The sequence below is a fragment of the Clupea harengus genome, chromosome 10, assembly GCF_900700415.2.
Source record: "Clupea harengus chromosome 10, Ch_v2.0.2, whole genome shotgun sequence".
Classification (NCBI taxonomy): Eukaryota; Metazoa; Chordata; class Actinopteri; order Clupeiformes; family Clupeidae; genus Clupea; species Clupea harengus.
In genome coordinates, this window is record NC_045161.1 from 30,030,605 (window position 1) to 30,050,499 (window position 19,895).

Genomic DNA, 19,895 nt, shown 5'->3' on the forward strand with positions numbered 1-19,895 from the left:
GACTAAAAAAAATGACTGAGTGAACTGATCAAAAGTTGTAGAAATTGAGAGAGAAAAAATAAGGAATTGAGCAACGCCAATAATGGCTTGCGAGGTGAAGTGGACAAGCTTGTTCTTGACACACTGATCAGAGCAATGTCTGAAATTACACATTTAAACTCGTAGTGAAATAAGCATGAATGGATCAAGCACACAGATTGGGAGACCGACCATGCAGTGTATGGAACAGGCCTATAAATCTGATGCTTTCTGAATATGGTGTCAATCAATTAGTACTATATGAACTTAATGATCTGAAAGGCTATTGGGGAAGCCGAAGATCGGATATGTATGAGCATCCTCTGGTTTCAAAGTTGTCAATCACAACACTGCCTTTTGAAGTTGCAATTTTTTGTATCCATCTGTCGGTAGACACTATAATGGCTGGGTCACATGATATAAACTAATCTTTTTCATCTCTCAGAATTGATCATCACAGGCTATATGTCCCTATCTGTGGGTGTCTGAGTCCGGCCGCCCGGAGCGGCTAAACGCGCATGCTTAGTACTGTGACGCCGTGTCTCCATGTGTAAACGGCTCATCATTATTTGGCAACCAGAGAAGCAACGGGCAGGGCTGAAAGGGGATCCCCGGGATTTTTTACACCGAACTAAGGGGTAAATAGTTACTCGGAACGCGTGGGAAAGTCTCGAGGGAAGCTACTGCATCATCACTCCTTCTCCGTAAGTTCAGCTATATGTAATGCTGGAGTGAAAACAAGTTGAGTATTAATTAAATGACCTCGAAGATTATAAGTTTCCCTAGTCCTCAGCGTAACGTTACTTGGCAAGCTAGCTAGCAACACCTAGCTAGTCAGCTAACGAGCTAGCTAGGTAGCTAACACATCGATGAAATGCTAGGTAGCCAATGGTTTGTCTGGCACACTGGTGTAATTAGCCATACACCTAACGTTAGCTATTGATGGCTAAGAACAAACCGACGTTTCTTTCCGGGGAGTCTTCAAAAACTTAATAGTCTGAAGTGGTTTTAAAGTCTGTTTGGTTTGTAAATACTCTGAGCTTGTTGAAATCTGTCAAGTTTATTTAAAGTGCCCTTTGAGTCGCTTGTTAGCTATCGAGTTCACGTTACCCAATTAGCTATGAATCCCACGATTGTTTGTTACAGAGTGTCTGTCGGTCTGTCTGGCAAGCCGACCGAGTGTCCGAAGACGGGACTTATGTTAACGTTAGCTAGCTTGCTAAGAATTTAGCTAATAAGTTAAGTGTTTACATAAGTTAACGCTACTTTAAGCAGCAAAGATATACATATCCAGGCAGTCGTTATAAATTGAAAAAAATGATATATCATTAACAACTGAACAAGTTCTGCAGGGAGATGGATGAAGTTTACGACTACCCGCATAGAACATTAGCTGAGGCTGTGGTGGCTAAGTAAAAGTAGCCAGCTGGCTTCCTAACGTTAGCCAAGTGAGCTACCGTTAGCCCTTTTGGTTGTTTGCTACTGTAAGCTTACTTACTAAATAATTGTATCTTAATGTAGCAATAAAGTTACTGTGAAATGATGGATAGCTTTTCAGATGGATTTAATCGTAATATTATTACCAAAAGTTACTAGCCAAATAAGTTAGCCGGGTAGCTATCTAGGTGCCGCTAGCTAACGTTACGTTCTACGGGGAAGCGGTTGAGTGTCAGTCACTGCCACCAATCAAAACTCTATTAACGTTTAAATGTTTCGGTTTATGTCTGCTGTTGCTATTCTCTTTTTGTATATGTTTATCCATCTCCGTCGATGGCAATGGGTCCTCTTAAAATATTTTGATTAGTGAGGGGGGGGGGGTTGTTTATGGTTCCTTGGTTGAGAGATTTAACTCGACTGGAAGTTACCGGTATCGATATCATAATAAAAGTCTAACAAGTGTGGTTTTTACCCTATATCTGTGAAGAAGCTATGCTTGTCTCAGTGTCTTATTGTTTGTGGAGCAGCTTATTCACTACAATCATATATTTCATTATTGGTTGTTTATCTCAACCTTACCCCTGTTCACTCTTGTCATGTAACCCTCTGCGCAATGATTATATTAATGCCCTGTAGGAAGTACTTCATAGTCAACACACTATAAAACAATGCATATAGTGTTACTTTTTAAACTTTGTATCCGTGCTAATTGAGTTTTGGAATGGGCGTTATCCTTGTGGCAGAGCTTTAGATGCAGGCCCAGTTCCCTGTGGCCATCGTTCATACCAAGTGCCAGTAGATATCAATGTGAAGAATTGGTCTTGGGTGTAATGAGAGCTTTATCAGCGCTAGTTAAGCATCCAGGAGAGAGACCTGACACCCCCCAGCGATTGAAGGGGACGCCTTGGTTTGAATGTCATGGGGCGACAGTGGTACAGGAGGTAAAGAAGTCGTTTAGTAATCAGAAGGTTGCCTGTCTGGAATACCGCAGACTCTACAGTGCACAGTAGCCATTCCCCAAGACCTATTCAAAAACAGGACTTTAATTTAAAACCGTATTCACTTTCAGATAGTCCGTCATGAAATACTGTCTAATGAAAGATGGCTATCCCCCTCGAAAGTGTATCCCGGCAAAGAGTATTTTAATGAACTCTTGTTGTTAGAAGGATGTTATTGGAGTTGGTGCAGATATCTAAAAGACACATTTGTGAGGTAAGAATATGCCCATGAGCCTCAGTATAGCTGCTCTGCTACAGCACTGTGACATTGTGGATAGTCAAAGGCTACATTAACCTTTAGTCATCTTGTGTCACACTATATATTTGGGTTTGATGGTGTTGTGCAACGGGAAAAAAGGAAGTAAATACAGGTATTGACGTAAGACTCGGAGGGTACAGCCTGATTATGAGGAGGTGGATCTGTGTGTTTGCTGCACCAAGTAGGCTAAGTGATCAATCAGGAAACACAGACAACTGACATGTAGCCATGGCTAGCTAGCCAGATGATTCAGTCAGTCTCTCAGCCCAATTTTCTGACCTTACACAGTCACCAGAAAGTGTCTCATTACTCCTGGCAAGATCTCTGTGGACCATGGTGGTGACTCTGCTCCATGTGGATTAGGCCAAAGGCCTACTCGATACAGGCAGCAAAGGCAACTTTAGGATGACCATAGGCACTTTTCCACTGTAGGAACTCCGGCGCACTTCCCAGGTGGTGCGAATATTTACAGGAACCGCCCCTTATTCAGCCCTAAAAAAGCCTAAATGAATATACCAGCACCACTATGATTCATTAAAACCTATATTTCAGCTGGCGTTTTGCTTGTGTTCATTCATGGACTGTAACCTCAACCAGCCAAACTGTAACCACATTTTTTTAAGTCATAATTAATTTTGCTGTATTCACAGTGTAAATCTTGCTGGTTTTAAAAATGGCGGATGTTGTCTTCCACTCTTCCACATTTAACCAATATGCGTCAGCTATCACTGCAAGCACCATCCTACCGTTTCAGGGTTTCTCAGAAGTGTGTACCCCAGAGTAGGTACTTATTTCACTCCCCTGAAAGAGGTCCTAGAGGGGCTGTTCTTGCAGGAGAAAACTGCCTGGAAAAGCACCTTTTCACAATTCTCCATATGCTCAGGGGGTGTTTGTGAACAGACCTTTGCCCCTTTTGCTGAGCATGCTAAGGGCCTAAACCTTGTGTCAGACTTGTCAGACGAACAAGGGCCCACATCTCAGGAAGTTATGGTAGGCTTAAAAATAGGTCAACAAGCAGCACATTTGTGACATGGCACTGCTCAGTCAGAGGGAGTCCTTTAGAAATGCACAATAATTGCTATAGGGTTAAGATACATTGGCATCCAGTTGTAAGAAAAGCGGTGAAAAAAAATCCAAAACAATGTCATGTTTTTCTAGTGTGACTCTCAACAATAGTTTGTCACTCTGTTTTGGATGGATAGCGCTGACATGACAACTCTGGAACTCTCAGTGCTACTGCAACATGAATGCAACATCAAGGCATTCATCCAGGGAGACCACATGGACCACCTGTGTCGGGGAGTGACGCAGGAGCTTGGTCATGGTTCCTGTTCACATGTGGCACAATAATGTCAGGTGTTCACAAGTGGAGAGGAGAGGTCATCGGGTTTGTCAGAGGTAGTGCTCTTTCTGAAGGGATTCTGAGGTTGATCTCCATGGCACCCTCGCAGGAGCTTGGTCATGGTTCCTGTTCACATGTGGCACAATAATGTCAGGTGTTCACAAGTGGAGAGGAGAGGTCATCGGGTTTGTCAGAGGTAGTGCTCTTTCTGAGGCTTTCTGATTGCTGAGCGTTTTGATGTTCGTGAGTCTCATTTAAAACCCCACAAGGTCAGAGCAGGAAATGTTCCCTTGTCAGTATGGCCACGTCATTTAGGGATGATGGGATTGAATGTGATTGGTTACTTTTGAAGGCCAGAGAAATGGAAAAGTGTCTCTCAAATGTTGGTGAAGAAACATGCAAAGCCAGTGTACTTTCAGTCCCCTTAGGTCTCCACAGGCACATAGGGCTGAGTTCTTGTCTGGATCCGGTGTAAGGGATTCATTAGCCTCAGAACATCTGTCATTGCAACTAATTAAAGGAAAAGCCATCAAGCTCTTAGTCGGTCTACATTTTGATAGTATTACAAAGATCCTCTTATTGAGGATTTCATTCAATCTGAACTCTGTCTTGGCCAATTTGGGGACACTGCTAGATCACCTCCTAGAAATGATTTCTAAAATTACTAGACATTATTTTTTATATATAATGGTTCAGCTGTAGATTCACGCAGATAATAGATTAAAGATTCCTGTTAAGTAGCGATCTAGTAAGAGACAGGAATTGGGCACGTGCAGTCCTGTTTGAGGTGTGTGTGTGTGTGTGTGTGTGTGTGTGTGTGTGTGTGTGTGTGTGTGTGTATGCATGCATGCATGTAGAGGTGGGGGAGGGGTGCCTGCGCTGTGAGTGTTTGCTTCTTCGCGCGTGTGTGTGTGTGTGTGAAACAGAGAGAGCATTCTTTTGTGCTCACGTGTGGCAGATTGGCTCCACTTCCTGGCCTCGTGCTTGCTGTCATGTTTGTTGCTAGGGAGGCCAGTCTACCAGGTGGAGCCCCCAGCAGCCGCAGGGTTAAAGACGTCCATTTTGTTAGGTAACACCCTAATGGCCTGATCGGTGGCGTCAAAATGGCAGAGGCTTAACCCTTGATATGCAATGCTGAACCATAAGAGGCACTCTCATCCTCCAGTCCACCAGAGGCAGCTGTGAAGGAGAACAAAGGAGCAGGATGGGCATTTAGTACAGTAGATTTGGTTGCAGGGGGCCACGGCCTTGGAAAGGTTCACTTGAAGGCTCTCTGCTTTAACCTGTTCCTACTCCGAGCACAGTGTGTGTCTGTGTGGCGTCGCATTATGAAGTCGTTCCCAGGGGCAGTAAAATCAACCTAAGCTGACATGGAAATGGATGGGATTGTTGGTTCATTAAAGCTTGTTTGGCCAAAGATGTGGTGCTGCCACACAGACTGTGGAACTCTATCAGATCAAAGGGTGGCATGGATCTGTGTTGCTCTCAGGGGTTGTTTTCATGCTTTCCATCCGACTTTGAGTGGGGAGGGGAAAGTACATCTTGTATCTGAATGGGCCTCATCTCCGTAGCTTTGCTTTCCAAGTGTCACATAATGAATAGTTCCTTGAGGCTGTGGTGGTGCTCTCTGCCCATTCCCCAGGGGAAGCTGTTTTATCGGAGCAAAGGGCCTCTGGAGGGGAGAAGGAGCGCTTTCGCATCCAGTCACTATTGCAGCCCAGTCCTCAGCACTCTTGCAGTCAGGCGTTACAGGGCCATTTACAAAGCATGGGGTTCATTTAAATCCTGTTTGCTAGAGAGACATGAGCAAGCATTAAACAACATTAACAAATACATTTATGTATGCGTTACAGGCCAGCGGTTAGTTAGTCATTTAGATATCCTCAGCAGAAAGCTATCAGTTAGCCTATGTCTTCAAGTGACATTAGTACAGAGGGACTGTGTGTGAAGTGTAGAAGGTATTGGTTTTCAGAACAGATCTGTTTTCTAAAGTAGGTATTCTATAGAAGGTCCATAATGTTAATGATCGGTTCATATACAATATGAAATATCTGTATAACAAGGGAAGGAGAATTTGGAACCCTAGGCTCATGTCCATAGTACACGTGTAGGCGGTGGCAAGGTTAGATTAGCCAGAAGTTAACACAAATACTTTCTGTCTGACAATGAGTTACAAGTTTAGTTTTATTTCAGATCAAAAAACACCATGTAAGACCAATAAGTCTCCTCTTTTATTTGAAATGAAAGAATGTTTACCCAAGTGTAAGTTTGCAGAGGATTGCTGCTGCAAAGGGTTATTTTTATAGTGTCTTAAAAGTCCAAAAGATTGACTGATATTCGATATTGATCCATACTTCAAACAAATCTTGTCCCAATAGCGCTATAGATAGTGTCCTGTCCTTTATGATTGTTGTCATCTCTACCTGTAAAAGAGCACCTGTGTGAATGCAGGTCTGCACTAACCATGGCTCAAGAAGTCGTTTGTATGCAAATATGTAATGATTCTGTCAAGAATAGAGCTGGAGCTTGAGATCAGATAATGTCCTTTTATGGCCGTGATCATATGACACTGGCTTTTACCAAGGCTGACTGATGCCTGCACACCCAATGAGTAAATCTACTCATCCTGCTCTTAAGAGCTGCCAGGCCGTATCACCCAGGTAACGCATCACCCTTCTGCAATCCTGCAAGTAAAATCATCTGAGGGCCTTCTAAATGTATCCTGACGTCATAATGGGAACATAAGCATTTCTTGTTTGGTGTTGCGGATCCAATTTCAGTGATCTGCTCTGATCTGTTCTGATGGGCCTTTCTCTTGTGTTGGCTTTACATAGAGCATGGCCGTCCCCTCTCTTTCTTTTTTTCCTACATCCTACGCCCACTCCTCCACTCTTGTTGTAAATGTAGTTTTTATATATTTAGTGTTGTAAATATGTTATCTCTCCTGTTGTAAATATATTGCCAACACAACTCCATAGTTCATGTCATCCATTTAATTTGCCTTGCTGTATTACTTAGCAGCAGGGCACATTGTCCATCCTTCTCCCAGAGAAGTGCACAGTGGCAGTCCTTTACCCAGAATTTCCACAGGAGTGTGTCTTGTTTCACTACAGCCACCATGACTTTGGATGTCATCTGCAAACATGGATAAATGTTCTAGGCATAGGAGTAACTAGTAGAGGAGTGGAGATCAGTATGCCCCCACCCCCACCCCTCCGTCAGCTGTTCATCCAAAGCCCAGAATACGTGCATATGTGTGCGTTCAGGGGAGCCCAGCCTCCCTCCCCTGAGTTATAGACTTCTTATAGACTTGTCTGCTCTGAAACACCGCCTTGAAAATTGGAGTATGCTTATTAATGCAAATGTTTTACAAGCAGTGTATTGAACGTGTGTTGTCAGACGCATTTTTTCCCCCCTCAGGGTTACACCACATTTTTCGCAGGAAATAATTCTGAAGTAACTGGGTGCATATTTCAAGAATTTCTTTGTCCTCCTGTCAGTTTGTCTAAAGTTCACATTGTTGAATTCACATGGGACTTGAGTTGTTTGCTGTGTTTAACTATGACATTGACTAGAAAGAAAATACCATACAGGGAACAAATTATGAGCTCTCTGAGGCTAGGCATGGGCTTAACAGAGACGTGTGTGTGTGTGTGTGGGTACTGCTGCGGCCTCTGTTCAGCTATATTTCCTGTTGTTGGTTATTAGTGGCCGACATCAGCCACGTCACGCTGACTTTTGTTTTGGAATGCTAATGTCTCACCTCCCTAGCAGCGCACAGACCTGTGTGTGTGTGTGGGCACGCACACAGGAAGTAAGTGTGTGTGTGTGTGTGTGTGTGTGTGTGTGTGTGTGTACGCATACGTTTGCAGCCAGCACCGTCTCTCCAGGGGTTAAAAACCTGCCTGAGCTTCTCTCGCCCACAGACCAGTTCAAACCGGTTCTCAGGGAAGTGCTTTGTGTGTCCCATGGAATCCTGGGAAGGGTCATGTGGATCCCTGATGTCACAGGGGATGAAAAAGACCTCGAGTCAGCTTTCTTTATCAGACAGAAGATGAGCGTGTGTGTGTGTGTGTGTGTGTGTGTGTGTGTGTGTGTGTGTGGCAGACTCATGTAGAGTTAGAGTTGTTTGACATTAACAGAGGGATTAAGTGTTGAATCATAGGGCATCTGCCCAAAATGCTGAGTAGGTTTACAATTGGCTAAACATGACAGAGGAGAAAACCTGTAAATGTAAACATACCCCATTCATGCCCTACTAGTGTTTATTTGTTTATTTTTTTTAATACGTTTTGATACAATTTTGATACTGTGGATAAAATACCTAGAAAAACATGTTGATGAGACTGATTAGATATATCATAATGTAGGAATAGGTTAGGCTGTGTCATATTGTGAGCTAATGGTGCACAAAAAAAGAAAAAGTAATTCAAGTGCTGGATACAGAATGACTGATTTGCTAGCATGGGGCATGTGCATGATCAGAATGTCTCTCTTCTGTCAGGTGACTCAGGGTCTGTCACTGTTAATTGCTCATGATGTAATGAGCCCCTTTATGAAATCCAATAATGTATCAGGTAAAAACAACATTGAATAGAAAACACATTTTCATTCCCACTCAGTCCATAAAAGTGTGTCGTATTCCCTATGTGGAGTTTCTCTTATTATGAGGCATCTAGCCATGAACAGCATAAGAATGACCTGATTTGAGTTTGCATTGCTTGGTAGCAAGAGCAGGCTTGATGTGGGTAGTGTGACCTGGATGCTGTCTGAGGGTTTAACGTGGAAGTGCAGGAGTGCAGTCTTTAAGAAGCTGTGGGAGCCTCTCTGCATCTTCCACTTGTCATGTGCAGGCCCCATTCTGTCCATCAGAAGGGAAAAGGCAGTACTGAGATGACAAAAGCAACATCACAGACGTACAGGTTATTCCAAGAAGGACCTTTTGGGAGAATCAGAACATCAGGCTGAGGCTGCACAATTGTTTTAATCAAAATAAATAGTTCATCTTTGCACAATGGCAAAACCTTTTATTCAAATCCCCATTCTGTTGGATAAGCCTGTACACAGGATGAGAATTGGGTGACTTACATGGCTGATCTATGTGTGTGAGTGCGTGCGTGCAAGTGAATATTTTATTCCTGTAAGGCTGTGTCATGCATCTTCAGCATATGGATTTGCATGCATCTGAATAGGGATTAGTCACTCTGAGGTGTAAAGGCCCCCAGGGCACACATTTGAAAATGCTTAAACTACATGTAAAAGATCTGCGGCTCATTTCAGATGTACAAACGCAAAGGGCCCTCCAAGCTGCAAAAAAAGCAACCAAAACCGTTCTTGGGTGATATCAGTGGACTTTGTTCAATATTTGTGTCTGTGTAAACGGAAAACTCAGCTTGTGTTTGTTTTGTTACTTTAGGTGAGGAAGATGTCGGAGGAGGCAGTGCGTCGGACACGTAGTCAAAAGAGGGCGCTTGAGAAAGACGCCCTGCCCTCGGAGGCCGAGCTGAAGCGGCTCAAGCTGGAGCACTCCGAGTTGCCAGCTGACGGCGACGGTGACGGTGACGGGCTCCGGCTCGGGGACAACACCACAGTGGCCAACGCGGCCAAGGTCAGCAGCATGCTGAAGGCCGGTGAGGTCAAAGCCACCATCAAGGTGGAGCTGCAGACTGGAGACGAGCCAGTGGACATGAGCACGGCCAAGAGGTAAGCCAAGACCCCACCAGTGCACCTCTAGGAGAGAGCAGTCTTCCACTTGTAGCCTCCTATAGCAACATTCTGAATCAAACCTTTTAGGGTCCTCAGTAAAAATGTAGGGACTGTAAACTGCTGCAAAGCTGAATTCATAAAGTTTGTCTGACTGGGACAAGCCAATGAACACAATGAAGAGGCAAGTAAAAGTCCTACTGAAAACATAACTGAAATCTACTGTGAAACTAACAACTTCAAGAGAGCATCAAAGGTATATCAAAAATCTAGAGGTGTACAACTAAAATGGAACCTAAAACAATCATCATCATAATATATATATATTTGAATCTTTAATGTAACTTTTGTGAGCTATTTCCTCATGTCCTACCTGAGACTTCCAGGCTTTACACCTTAGGCCTACATTGTCAGTTTGATAGAAACATCATTTCCCCAGAAATCACAAACAAATCTAAACATTTCTGGAAGGCCATCTGCAGTGCGAGCCTTTTGATTTCTGGATTTCAGAACTCATTTACAGCTCTTCTTTCGTGACGTTGCTATTAATAATTCCAGTGTCATTTAGGCTGAGGAGGGTTTGTTGCAGTTATTTTTGGACCTTTGCTGACAGTATGTGTAGATGTGTTCATTTGAGAGGTTTATGACATAAGCAGTGTTGGCAGTGTGCTCTGCCTTCAGGATGTCACAGCGCTGGTCTGGTGCTCCACTTTCAGCCCAGTCGTAGGCCCCAGCAGCAGCAGCAGCGGCGACAACAACAGCAACAGCTGCTGCTCCATTTGCTGCTGCTGCTGCTGCTGCTGCTGCGGCACCTGAACTACGCCTCACTTCACAAAATGAAGACTGGTTGTCACAAACTGGTTCCAACCGGCCGTTGCCATGGTTTCCATTAGAGGGATCAGTTAAAAGAAGAAGGAAAAAAAGGGAGGGAGAGGGTCATGTGATCATGGAGCGCAATACTTGTCATGTGATCTCTTTTTGTAGTGAGTAATGCGGGATACACAGGAAGTGGTAGCAGGCCTTGTGAAGATGAAACAAAAGTTCACACTGCCCCCGCCCCCCCACTGTGTTGCCTTCTCCCGTTGCCCCACCCCCCACTCACGCACCATACACTCACTCGCACACTCGATCACCCACAAACATACCTTAACCCTAACCCTAACATAAACATACCCTTGCCACAAGTATTTTTTTCATTTGTATTGTCCCACATTTGAAGATGTCACCCAGTGACTTAGGGTCAGAAGATGAAAGTCTTTCACTGGAACTTCTAAAGTCCCTTCATTTGCCTCATTCTGCAGATGGAATGGCATCCACAGTGGCCTGTGTGCAGCTGGGTTACAGGCACATGTTGATGATGTCTAGACTAGACTAATACTTCCACCTGGGAAGTTCTCTGTAATGGGTTTTGGCATACACTTTCCCTGCGCTGCCTAAAGGCTATTTATAGTTCAGGCAACTAGTGTCGCCTGAGAAAAACATGATGTAGAAGAGACTAGATTTGTGTCTGCTAGGGTGTTCGAAAAAGAGTGCATCCTTGTTGATATGCAGTTATGTTCTGCAACACAGCCAGAGCTGAAGATATTGTCTTTGTGTCCGCGTTCAATGGCTCGGCATTAAGCCATTTACACCCGCCCAATCCACCCTCCAACCCCCCCACTCCACACACACACACACACACACACACACACACACACACACACACACACACACACCCTTCCTTTCCCCACTCATGGCCTCTGCCAGGCCTCTGATGCCACTGGTGATCTCTGAGGCATAGACTCCACCCAGTCACAAAACAACTGTGAGCCAACAGCCACCCCTAACACACACACTCACACACACACTCTCTTACACACACACTCACTCCCCACACCACACCACAAACCGCTCCTCACCAGAGACGGCAAAGCCTGATATGAGGCGGGTCAGATTGGGTGAGGGGAGGGGCGGTGTTATCTCCTCCATCATCCATTCAGGCCTCAAGAGGGGGCCTCCTGCAGGCACGGCCAGTCCTTTTGTACCCCAGGAGACGGGCGCAGGGCTGCATCAGTCACACCCTTGCTTGGAGGAGCTTCGGCCCATACTGGAATTTCTTCTTTCTTTTTTTTTCCTTTTCTTTTTTTTTGTTGATAAAGGTAAATAATAAATGTCATGGCTCTGACACAGGCCTGTGTTGGAGGGTCTTAATGGGTGCAACCAAGTCATTGCTGCTGTTGTCCTATCCTTAACTTTAGTTACAGACCTAGATATATTTATTTATTTTTGCAGAAAATTGAATCATTACTATGAGGTCTTTTTTTTATGACTGGCACCTGCCTATTTTGTATCATAAGGCTGGTAAGGATCTAGTGCTCCACTACATGTGTCTGACCATGACCACTACATCTCCTGGGTCCTCCCACTGTTCCACTACATGTGTCTGACCATGACCACTACATCTCCTGGGTCCTCCCACTGTTCCACTACATGTGTCTGACCATGACCACTACATCTCCTGGGTCCTCCTACTGTCCCTCCTCCTGCGGCTTCACTTTGTCATGTTATATCAGTCTCATAAAATATATTAACTTTGTACATTTAACAGACCTTAATCATCTGTCTAATTAGTTAATTAGCTTGAGGCCTACTCAATCATGGTTGTTGTTGTAAATTGGTACCTTATATTGTTTCTTGAATTCTTTTTCATTAGGGTTATTTGTATTACTGCCTTTTTTATTTGATCTGTTTTCGAATGTTTTTTTTATTTTTTATGTTTCGTAAGCCGCTTTGGACAAAAGCATCGGCTATATACTAGTTTGTTGATGACCTGTCAATCCTCTTGAGGTTCCACAGACCTGAGAGTTCTAGTTCTAATATAGCAGTCAGCCTTGGGTGCAGTTAGCTGTACACGAGCAGAAATGTTCATTTGACGGTGATCTGGCCCTTGCCTTCATGACGCAGTAGTGATCAACGCAGCAGTGGTTTGAAGTGAGTGTTTTTCTCTCCTCCTCTCGCTCTCTCAGTGAGATTAAGAAAGAGAGGCCGCCAACGCCAGATGATGTCATTGTGCTGTCGGACAACGAGCCCTCCAGTCCAGTCATGAATGGTCTTAGCCCCAGTGTGAAGAAGGCTGACACAGAGATGCTCATGGTAAGCCGGCACCACACAGCAGCTGTCCTCTTGTTCTCAGTCACACAGCTGCCCTCATACTCAGTCAGTGCTCTGTAGTTAGAATTTGTTTTCTGACTTTCTGTGGATGTGAGTGTTTGCACAGGTGACAGGTTGACTCTTTGGCACCTTTAGTTGATATTGAAGTCTGTGGTCAAGTATAGCCATGTGTCTGCACCTGTACTCACATCTGTGTATGTGTGCATCTGTACTTGCACCTGTGTATGTGTCTGCACCTGTACTCACACCTGTGTATGTGTGCATCTGTACTCACACCTGTGTATGTGTGCATCTTTGCTTTCACCTCTATGTGTCTGCACCTGTACTCACACCTGTGTATGTGTCTGCACCTGTACTCACACCTGTGTATGTGTGCACCTGTACTCACACCTGTGTATGTCTGTGCATCTGTACTCACACCTGTGTATGTGTCTGCACCTGTACTCACACCTGTGTATGTGTCTGCATCTGTTCTCACACCTGTGTATGTGTCTGCATCTGTTCTCACACCTGTGTATGTCTGTGCATCTGTTCTCACACCTGTGTATGTGTCTGCATCTGTTCTCACACCTGTGTATGTCTGTGCATCTGTTCTTCCATTGGTGTGTGCGTGCAGAAGAGCAGTCCAGAGGAGCGTGAGCGTATCATAAAGCAGCTGAAGGAGGAGCTGCGTCTGCAGGAGGCCAAACTGGTGCTGCTCAAGAAACTCCGGCAGAGCCAGATCCAGAAAGATAGCACCATGCAGAAGGTACGGTAGCTACACACACATGTTTAAACACACTCTCACCCAGTCCTCAGTATCAGTACACACCAAAGGATTCCTCGCATCTCACCTCTCCCCCCCCATTCCCTGTTTCTCTCTCACAGCCCATAAATTCAGTGGCCACTCCACCTCCACTGGTCAGAGGCAGTGTCCCCTCCAGTAAAGGGCAGCTCCAAGTAAGTACTCTACCCTCCTGGCACCCATGTGAAGCCCTCCTTCTTTGGGGAAAAAGAGGCTTTGCTGGTAACATACACTCAGGGCTTCTATCTGTGGGATCATTCTGTGCTCATTAAAGACCATAGAAGACCATTAAAGACCATAGAAGCTCATTAAAGACCATAGAAGCTCATTAAAGACCATAGAAGACCATAGAAGACCATTAAAGACCATAGAAGACTATTAAAGACCATAGAAGACCATTAAAGACCATAGAAGACTATTAAAGACCATAGAAGACTATTAAAGACCATAGAAGCTCAGAAGTCCAAAGCTAAAGCAATGTAGTGCCGGGACTCTAAAGGTGACCTGTGTGTGTGTGTGTGTGTGTGTGTGTTTGTGTGTGTGGGGTGATTGCAGTGCTGGGACTTTAAAGGTGACCTGTGGTGTGTGTGTGTGTGTGTGTGGGGTGATTGCAGTGCTGGGACTTTAAAGGCGACGTGTGCTGTCCTGTGCTGTGACCTGTCCTGTGTGTGAGGGGTGATTGTAGTGCTGGGACTCTAAAGAGACCTGTCCTGTGCTGTGTGTTTTCAGGCAAGCTCAGGCCGCAGCTCAGGCACTGTCATTCCACCCCCTCTGGTGCGCGGAGGTCAGCATATCAACTCCAAGATGGGCTCCCAGAACGCTCAGATAGTCATGCCACCCCTTGTCAGGGGAGCTCAGGTAACGCCACAGTCCTCAGCATCATGTAAACAACTGTTTTAACTTGATCCTGTTACATGGCGTCTTGTAGACAGAAGTGTGTTTTTAAATGATTGACCAGCTAGATGAGTAGTTTGCCTGTAAGTTACCACAGATGCCATCATTTACAACATTAGGAGGCACAGAATGTCCTGTGTGACACAGTGTCCTTAAACAAGACATTAGCCAGACATTGGCACCCCATACTACAACAAGTCAGGCTGCATCTTATTAGAGTGAAGGTTTGAGTGCTAGAACTATGCTCTTTTATGGTTCTGACTCGCCATTCCCTTGTGTGTGTGTGTGTGTGTGTGTGTGTGTGTGTGTGTGTGTGTGTGTGTGTGTGTGTGTGTGTGTGTGTGTGTGTGTGTGTGTGTGTCCTGTCCCATCATATCATGTCCTCCGCGTAGCCCATCTCGGTGACTCCCCAGCAGATCCAGAGCCTGAGGCAGCAGCACCAGGCTCACTCGGGCTCCGGCCCCCCTCCCCTGCTGCTGGCCCCACGGGCCTCCATGCCCAACCTGCAGGGCCAGAGGATCATCCAGCAGGGCCTGATCCGTGTGGCAAACGTCCCCAACACCAACGTGCTGGTCAACATCTCACAGGTCTGCCCCTTATTATCTTAGAGGCTTAGCCAAAGCTGGGTTGCTTTTTGTGTACACCCTGAATCTGACATTTTCATGATCCGTTTGGACTGCTGTTGGACATCAAAAAGCAGTTCAGGTAATGTTTCCTGCAGAGCCTGTGGTACTAAATACTCTCGTATCATCCTTCCTCAGGCTTCTCCAACCCACCTGAAGGGCTCCACAGTGACCTCACAGGGGAACTCCTCAGTCAATGTGAACGACTCTCCGGCCAGCCGGCAGGCCGCGGCCAAGCTGGCCCTCCGCAAGCAGCTGGAGAAGACCCTCCTGGAGATCCCCCCGCCCAAGCCACCCGCACCACAGCTCAACTTCCTGCCCTCCGCCGCCAACAACGAGTTCATCTACCTGGTGGGGCTGGAGGAGGTGGTGCAGAACCTGCTTGACTCGCTGGGCAGAGGTGGGCATGGAAACGCCCACTACACACCTGTCACTTTTAAGACCTGCACGCACGCACGCACGCGCGTCTCAGACATTTCTTTATCTGCCCACTCCTGTTGCTGTAACCATGGGAGATTTCTGAGGAGGCATGATGGATGAAGGGTCAAGAGAACTGGATCAAGGGATTAGCTCGTGTTCCATGGGTTAGCTGGATGTTAATGGGTTCATTGCCACACACAGTCACCCTTGGGAAGTGACCTGAGTTTTATAAAAATGCCCTGGTTTTTGTCATCATTACAGGTTAGCCTGACCTATTTTTGTTTGTTTGTTTTGTTTTAGGGAAGGCCTCAGGATCAGGCCCTCTGGGCTCCAAGGAGCCGTTCAGCTGCTCCCAGTGCCGGACAGACTTCACCTCCCGATGGAGGCAGGACAAGGGTGGCACCATCATGTGCGAGCAGTGCATGTCCTCCAATCAGAAGAAGGCCCTGAAGGCGGAGCACACCACTCGGCTGAAGGCGGCGTTCGTCAAGGCCCTGCAGCAGGAGCAGGAGATCGAGCAGCGCATCATGCAGCAGGCCGCCTCGCCCATCTCCTCCAAGCCCTCCTCCTCCTCTTCATCCTCCTCGGCCTCTTCGTTGTCGTCTTCGGTGGTGAAGGCGGAGCATCATATGCTGGTGTCTCCGCAGTACAAGCATGCTCGCGCCTCCTCTCTCTCTCACCAGGCCCAGGCCAACCGCAGCACGCCAGTCAGCCGCCACCACTCCACCATCAAGCAGGTAGCTAACGGGTTTCTCTGCCACATGTCTGACGCTGACACTGCATTTGTACTGAACCTGTGCTAGTAGAATCAGTAAGGAGACATTTTCAGTATGGTCAAGAATGTGTTCCACAGACAAAACTTGTTTACAAAGCATGCTTTGCAAAAGGCTTAATCCTGCTGATACTGATTGAGTGTCCTCAATCAAAAAACATACATATTTCCATTTCCTTAATTTCTGGATCTAATTGTTTGTCCTCCACTGTCCTGCATGTGCAGAGTCCAGGCCAGCTGTCCCGTTCGGCCCAGTCTGTGGGGGGGCGGGCGGTGAGCCACACCTTCTCCACTGCCATGCAGCTGCAGAATGCCGTGAACGCCGCTGCTCTGGTCAGCAGGCCAGGTAAGCATCCCATGCGCCCAGGGGCAAAGGTCAGCAGCAGCAGCAGCAGCAGCCGCAGCAGCAGTAGCCCCGCCGCCACAGCCTGGAAGAAGCAGAACGCCCTCAGCGCAGGTAGACGCCGCCCGCCTGACTAGTGCCCAACAAACATGTATTTGCGACCCCATTTCCTCCCGTCTCCCTTCTCTCTTTGTCTTTCTTTCTCGGTTTCTTTATCCCTCATTTCCCCATCCATTATGCTTTTCAATCAGTCCCTACGGTTAAAGGTGGAGCTTCAGCAAATAACTAAAGCTTGTCTTCTTTGGGTCATCTAAATCAGTGGCTTTGGTTCCATGGTCTTTTGTCTCTTTATATAAACATCAGTGGGAAGAGCTTGTTACCAGTGATTAAGTCATTCAATGCAGTTTGAATGTTTTGTTTGTTTGACTGCTGAGATTGATGTTGACATGTATCCAGCAAGAAAACAGCATAGTGTGTATACATTTTTTTTAATCACACAAAATGTATGCCGCTAGTGGGCTAAGCTCTCTCTGGGTCTGGTAATGAAGGTTTATTTAGTTTTTCTGCACAATATGTTTCGTATTCTCATGTCCTTTCATGGAGGACTGCATCATATTTACAGTCAAGATTAATACAATTTACTGTCCTGAGCACAGCTTTCCTTATTTAGGTGTATTGTCTTTATGTCTGTCTCTGTGGAATTGGTGTTTTTCTATGAGAAATCAAATCATTGAAACCATTATAAACATCCCATTGCAGTTTAAAATGATCATAAATGTGAACAGGTTGCAGAAAAGTCTGTCCTGAAATGCAGTCACATCTCATTCCCTTCTTTAGTTGGAAACAGTGCAGTCACATTTCACCTTCCCCCTGTGTTCACCTGCCCCCTGTGTTTCCTCTCCTTTCAGCCGTCACCATGGCCTACGTGAACCCCAGCCTGACGGGGCACAAGAGCACCTCTGCTGTGGAGCGTCAGCGCGAGTATCTGCTGGACATGATCCCGTCTCGCTCCCTCTCTCAGACAGCCAACACATGGAAATAACACCACGGCCCCCCCCCCCTCCTCCTTTATTGGACAAGAGAATAATAGTAGCTATAATTGTAATGATTTATCAACATAAGAGTGGACATTTGCTGGATTACCAGCTATTGACCTATTATAATAAACAAAAAAAAAGCTCTTCCCACACCCGATCTTTTATTATTTCCTCTGAGCTAGTGGTACTTGTGAGGTAAACATACCTTGTCTGTGTGTGTTGGGGTTGGATAAGTAGCCTCTGAGGTGAAGACAAAAAAGGAGGAGATGAAACATGGACCTCTTGGGCACCCATAGGCAGTAACCCATCTGCACTATGCGCAGGCAGCTCAGGGCAGCTGCAACAGGTGACTCAGTCACGCCAAAGATGGACCCACACAGGCCCGACTACTAGCTTCTGCCACTCTGCTGCTTCCTGTTCTCCACTGGACGAGACGACAGAAGCGTACCCACAACACAAGGGAGTGTCTTTGGGCGTAGTTGGACCATCCACCTAATCGTACTAGACTTTTTGCTTTAGCTTTGCTAAACTAAATGCTCAAGAGACTTCTACTTCTAAATGTATAAAGACACAGTCTGCCTCTGAGCTGGGTCACCAACCAGCGGATCTGTCGGATCAGGTTTGTGTCATTTTGTATTGCTGATTTTTCTTTTTTTTCTGCAGTTTACTGTAAGCAGAGACCCCTATCTCCATTCTAATGAAACTGGACTATCATTAAGGTCAAAGTTGTAAGGTCTGGTTGTACAGTTTAGGTGGTTTTACATCTGATTGTTAAGTGTTTATTTTTTAAACACCGTTTTGAAAAAGATAAAGAGGTAAGGAAGGTAGTTAGCAGTCATGGAGCACTTCTTGCAGAAGTGATGTGGTAGTTGGTATAACCCTCCCTGATGAAACAGTGGAGCTCCAGTACCTTCAGTTCATTTGAGAATGTTGATCACGGTAGCCTGTTTCACCCATGAGAAGGGCCAGGGCGTCCTCCTCACATATTATACTTTAGTCCTAGGGTGTGGTGTTTCTTTCCCTTTAGGTAAGTGCTGTATGTGGGAATATTATTAAAAGGTCACTTTAGATGAAGGATATTCCAATGCCTTTTTGTTTTTGTTTTTAAATCTCCAGTTCCTTTATTTAGGTATTCTCACTATTCCCAATGGCGCTTTTATGCTCATGAAATAATCCGTACTCTATTGATGCTCCGTTAGCAGTGGGGTGGTGGAGTAGAAGATACTGTGATCGCAGAAGTTTGTATTCTCCTGGTGGAGAAGGCCAGGCATGGGGGGGGGGGGGGGGGGGGGGTTTCCCTTTACGTTTTACTGGTGTAGTGCGCAGCTGTAGGTAATGCGACCTATTAAAGCTAAACCCCACACAGATTGATCAATCTTATGTCTAAACAAAATTGAAATGTTAATCCTAAATCTATTAGTCATTTTAGTGCTTCCAACTGGTCATAGCCATATTGGCTTCACAGCAGTGGGCGCCTCAAACACATTTTTGTCCCCCATGACTACTAGGTTTGTAGTACTTCTGAACTCCGCATCATCTACATTTAACTTACCTGGCATATTTTAACAGTGTTTTTGGCGATTCCAGCCTCTTCACCCATCCTCATCCAATTTATTTCCATAGTTTTAAGTCATAAATTGAGTCATTAATTTCCGTGTTGAAAGTCTTCTGCTCAGAAACGTCTGGACGTCTGTGGAGAATCAGTGTCCATCTTTGGGCTCCTAGTTCTGTAGCTGCTCGTCTGTCCGCAGCATTGCCCTCTCTGAGTGAAAAAACTAACACCATTCCGTCTTTAGGGATGCTGGCAACCTGTGAGCCTTGCATACCCACCATGAATTGTACAAGAAGTGTAACTTTTGTTGTTTTTTTTTCTGCTCAATTGTTAATGAAAATAAACTAATTTTAACCCCTTTTACATTTTTGTGTGAATATTTAGGATTTAATGGGTTTTCAGGCCTCTGCTGTAATAAAAATAAATTATAAAATTTGGAACTGAGACTACTTTCTTTTCTTTCTTAGTCTTGATATCCACACTACTGATGAACGTACGCGGAGTAGGTTTAAATTGTACTGTACTGTTGATGTTCCGCATTGAACTGTAGATGGAGCTGTTGG

The 19,895-nt window shown here is 45.5% G+C and overlaps 1 protein-coding gene across 2 annotated transcripts; it reads left to right on the forward strand.

The window, feature by feature from the left end:
* Positions 1-465: 465 nt before the first annotated feature.
* On the forward strand, positions 466-19,772 carry gatad2ab (GATA zinc finger domain containing 2Ab). Of its 2 annotated transcripts, none has more exons than XM_012815601.3 (11): positions 466-759; positions 9,471-9,757; positions 12,763-12,889; positions 13,524-13,655; positions 13,775-13,846; positions 14,421-14,549; positions 14,978-15,172; positions 15,347-15,608; positions 15,929-16,365; positions 16,626-16,857; positions 17,652-19,772. In XM_012815601.3, the coding sequence occupies exons 2-11, from the start codon at positions 9,480-9,482 to the stop codon at positions 17,783-17,785; spliced, it is 1,998 nt and encodes a 665-aa protein (XP_012671055.2). In that variant the 5' UTR covers positions 466-759; positions 9,471-9,479; the 3' UTR covers positions 17,786-19,772. The 2 variants fall into 2 exon arrangements, with proteins under 2 accessions (XP_012671055.2, XP_012671054.2); XM_012815600.3 differs by having other exon boundaries at positions 468-722.
* The last annotated feature ends 123 nt before the right edge of the window (positions 19,773-19,895 follow it).

What these genes read in the sequence shown, in the direction of transcription:
- gatad2ab (XM_012815601.3), top strand. Translation starts at nt 9,480, where the DNA reads ATGTCGGAGGAGGCAGTGCGTCGGACACGTAGTCAAAAGAGGGCGCTT. An exon ending in CCAGTAAAGGGCAGCTCCAA is followed by an intron (nt 13,847 to 14,420) that starts GTAAGTACTCTA and finishes GTGTGTTTTCAG; the next exon opens with GCAAGCTCAGGCCGCAGCTC. An exon ending in GCAGAACGCCCTCAGCGCAG is followed by an intron (nt 16,858 to 17,651) that starts GTAGACGCCGCC and finishes CTCTCCTTTCAG; the next exon opens with CCGTCACCATGGCCTACGTG.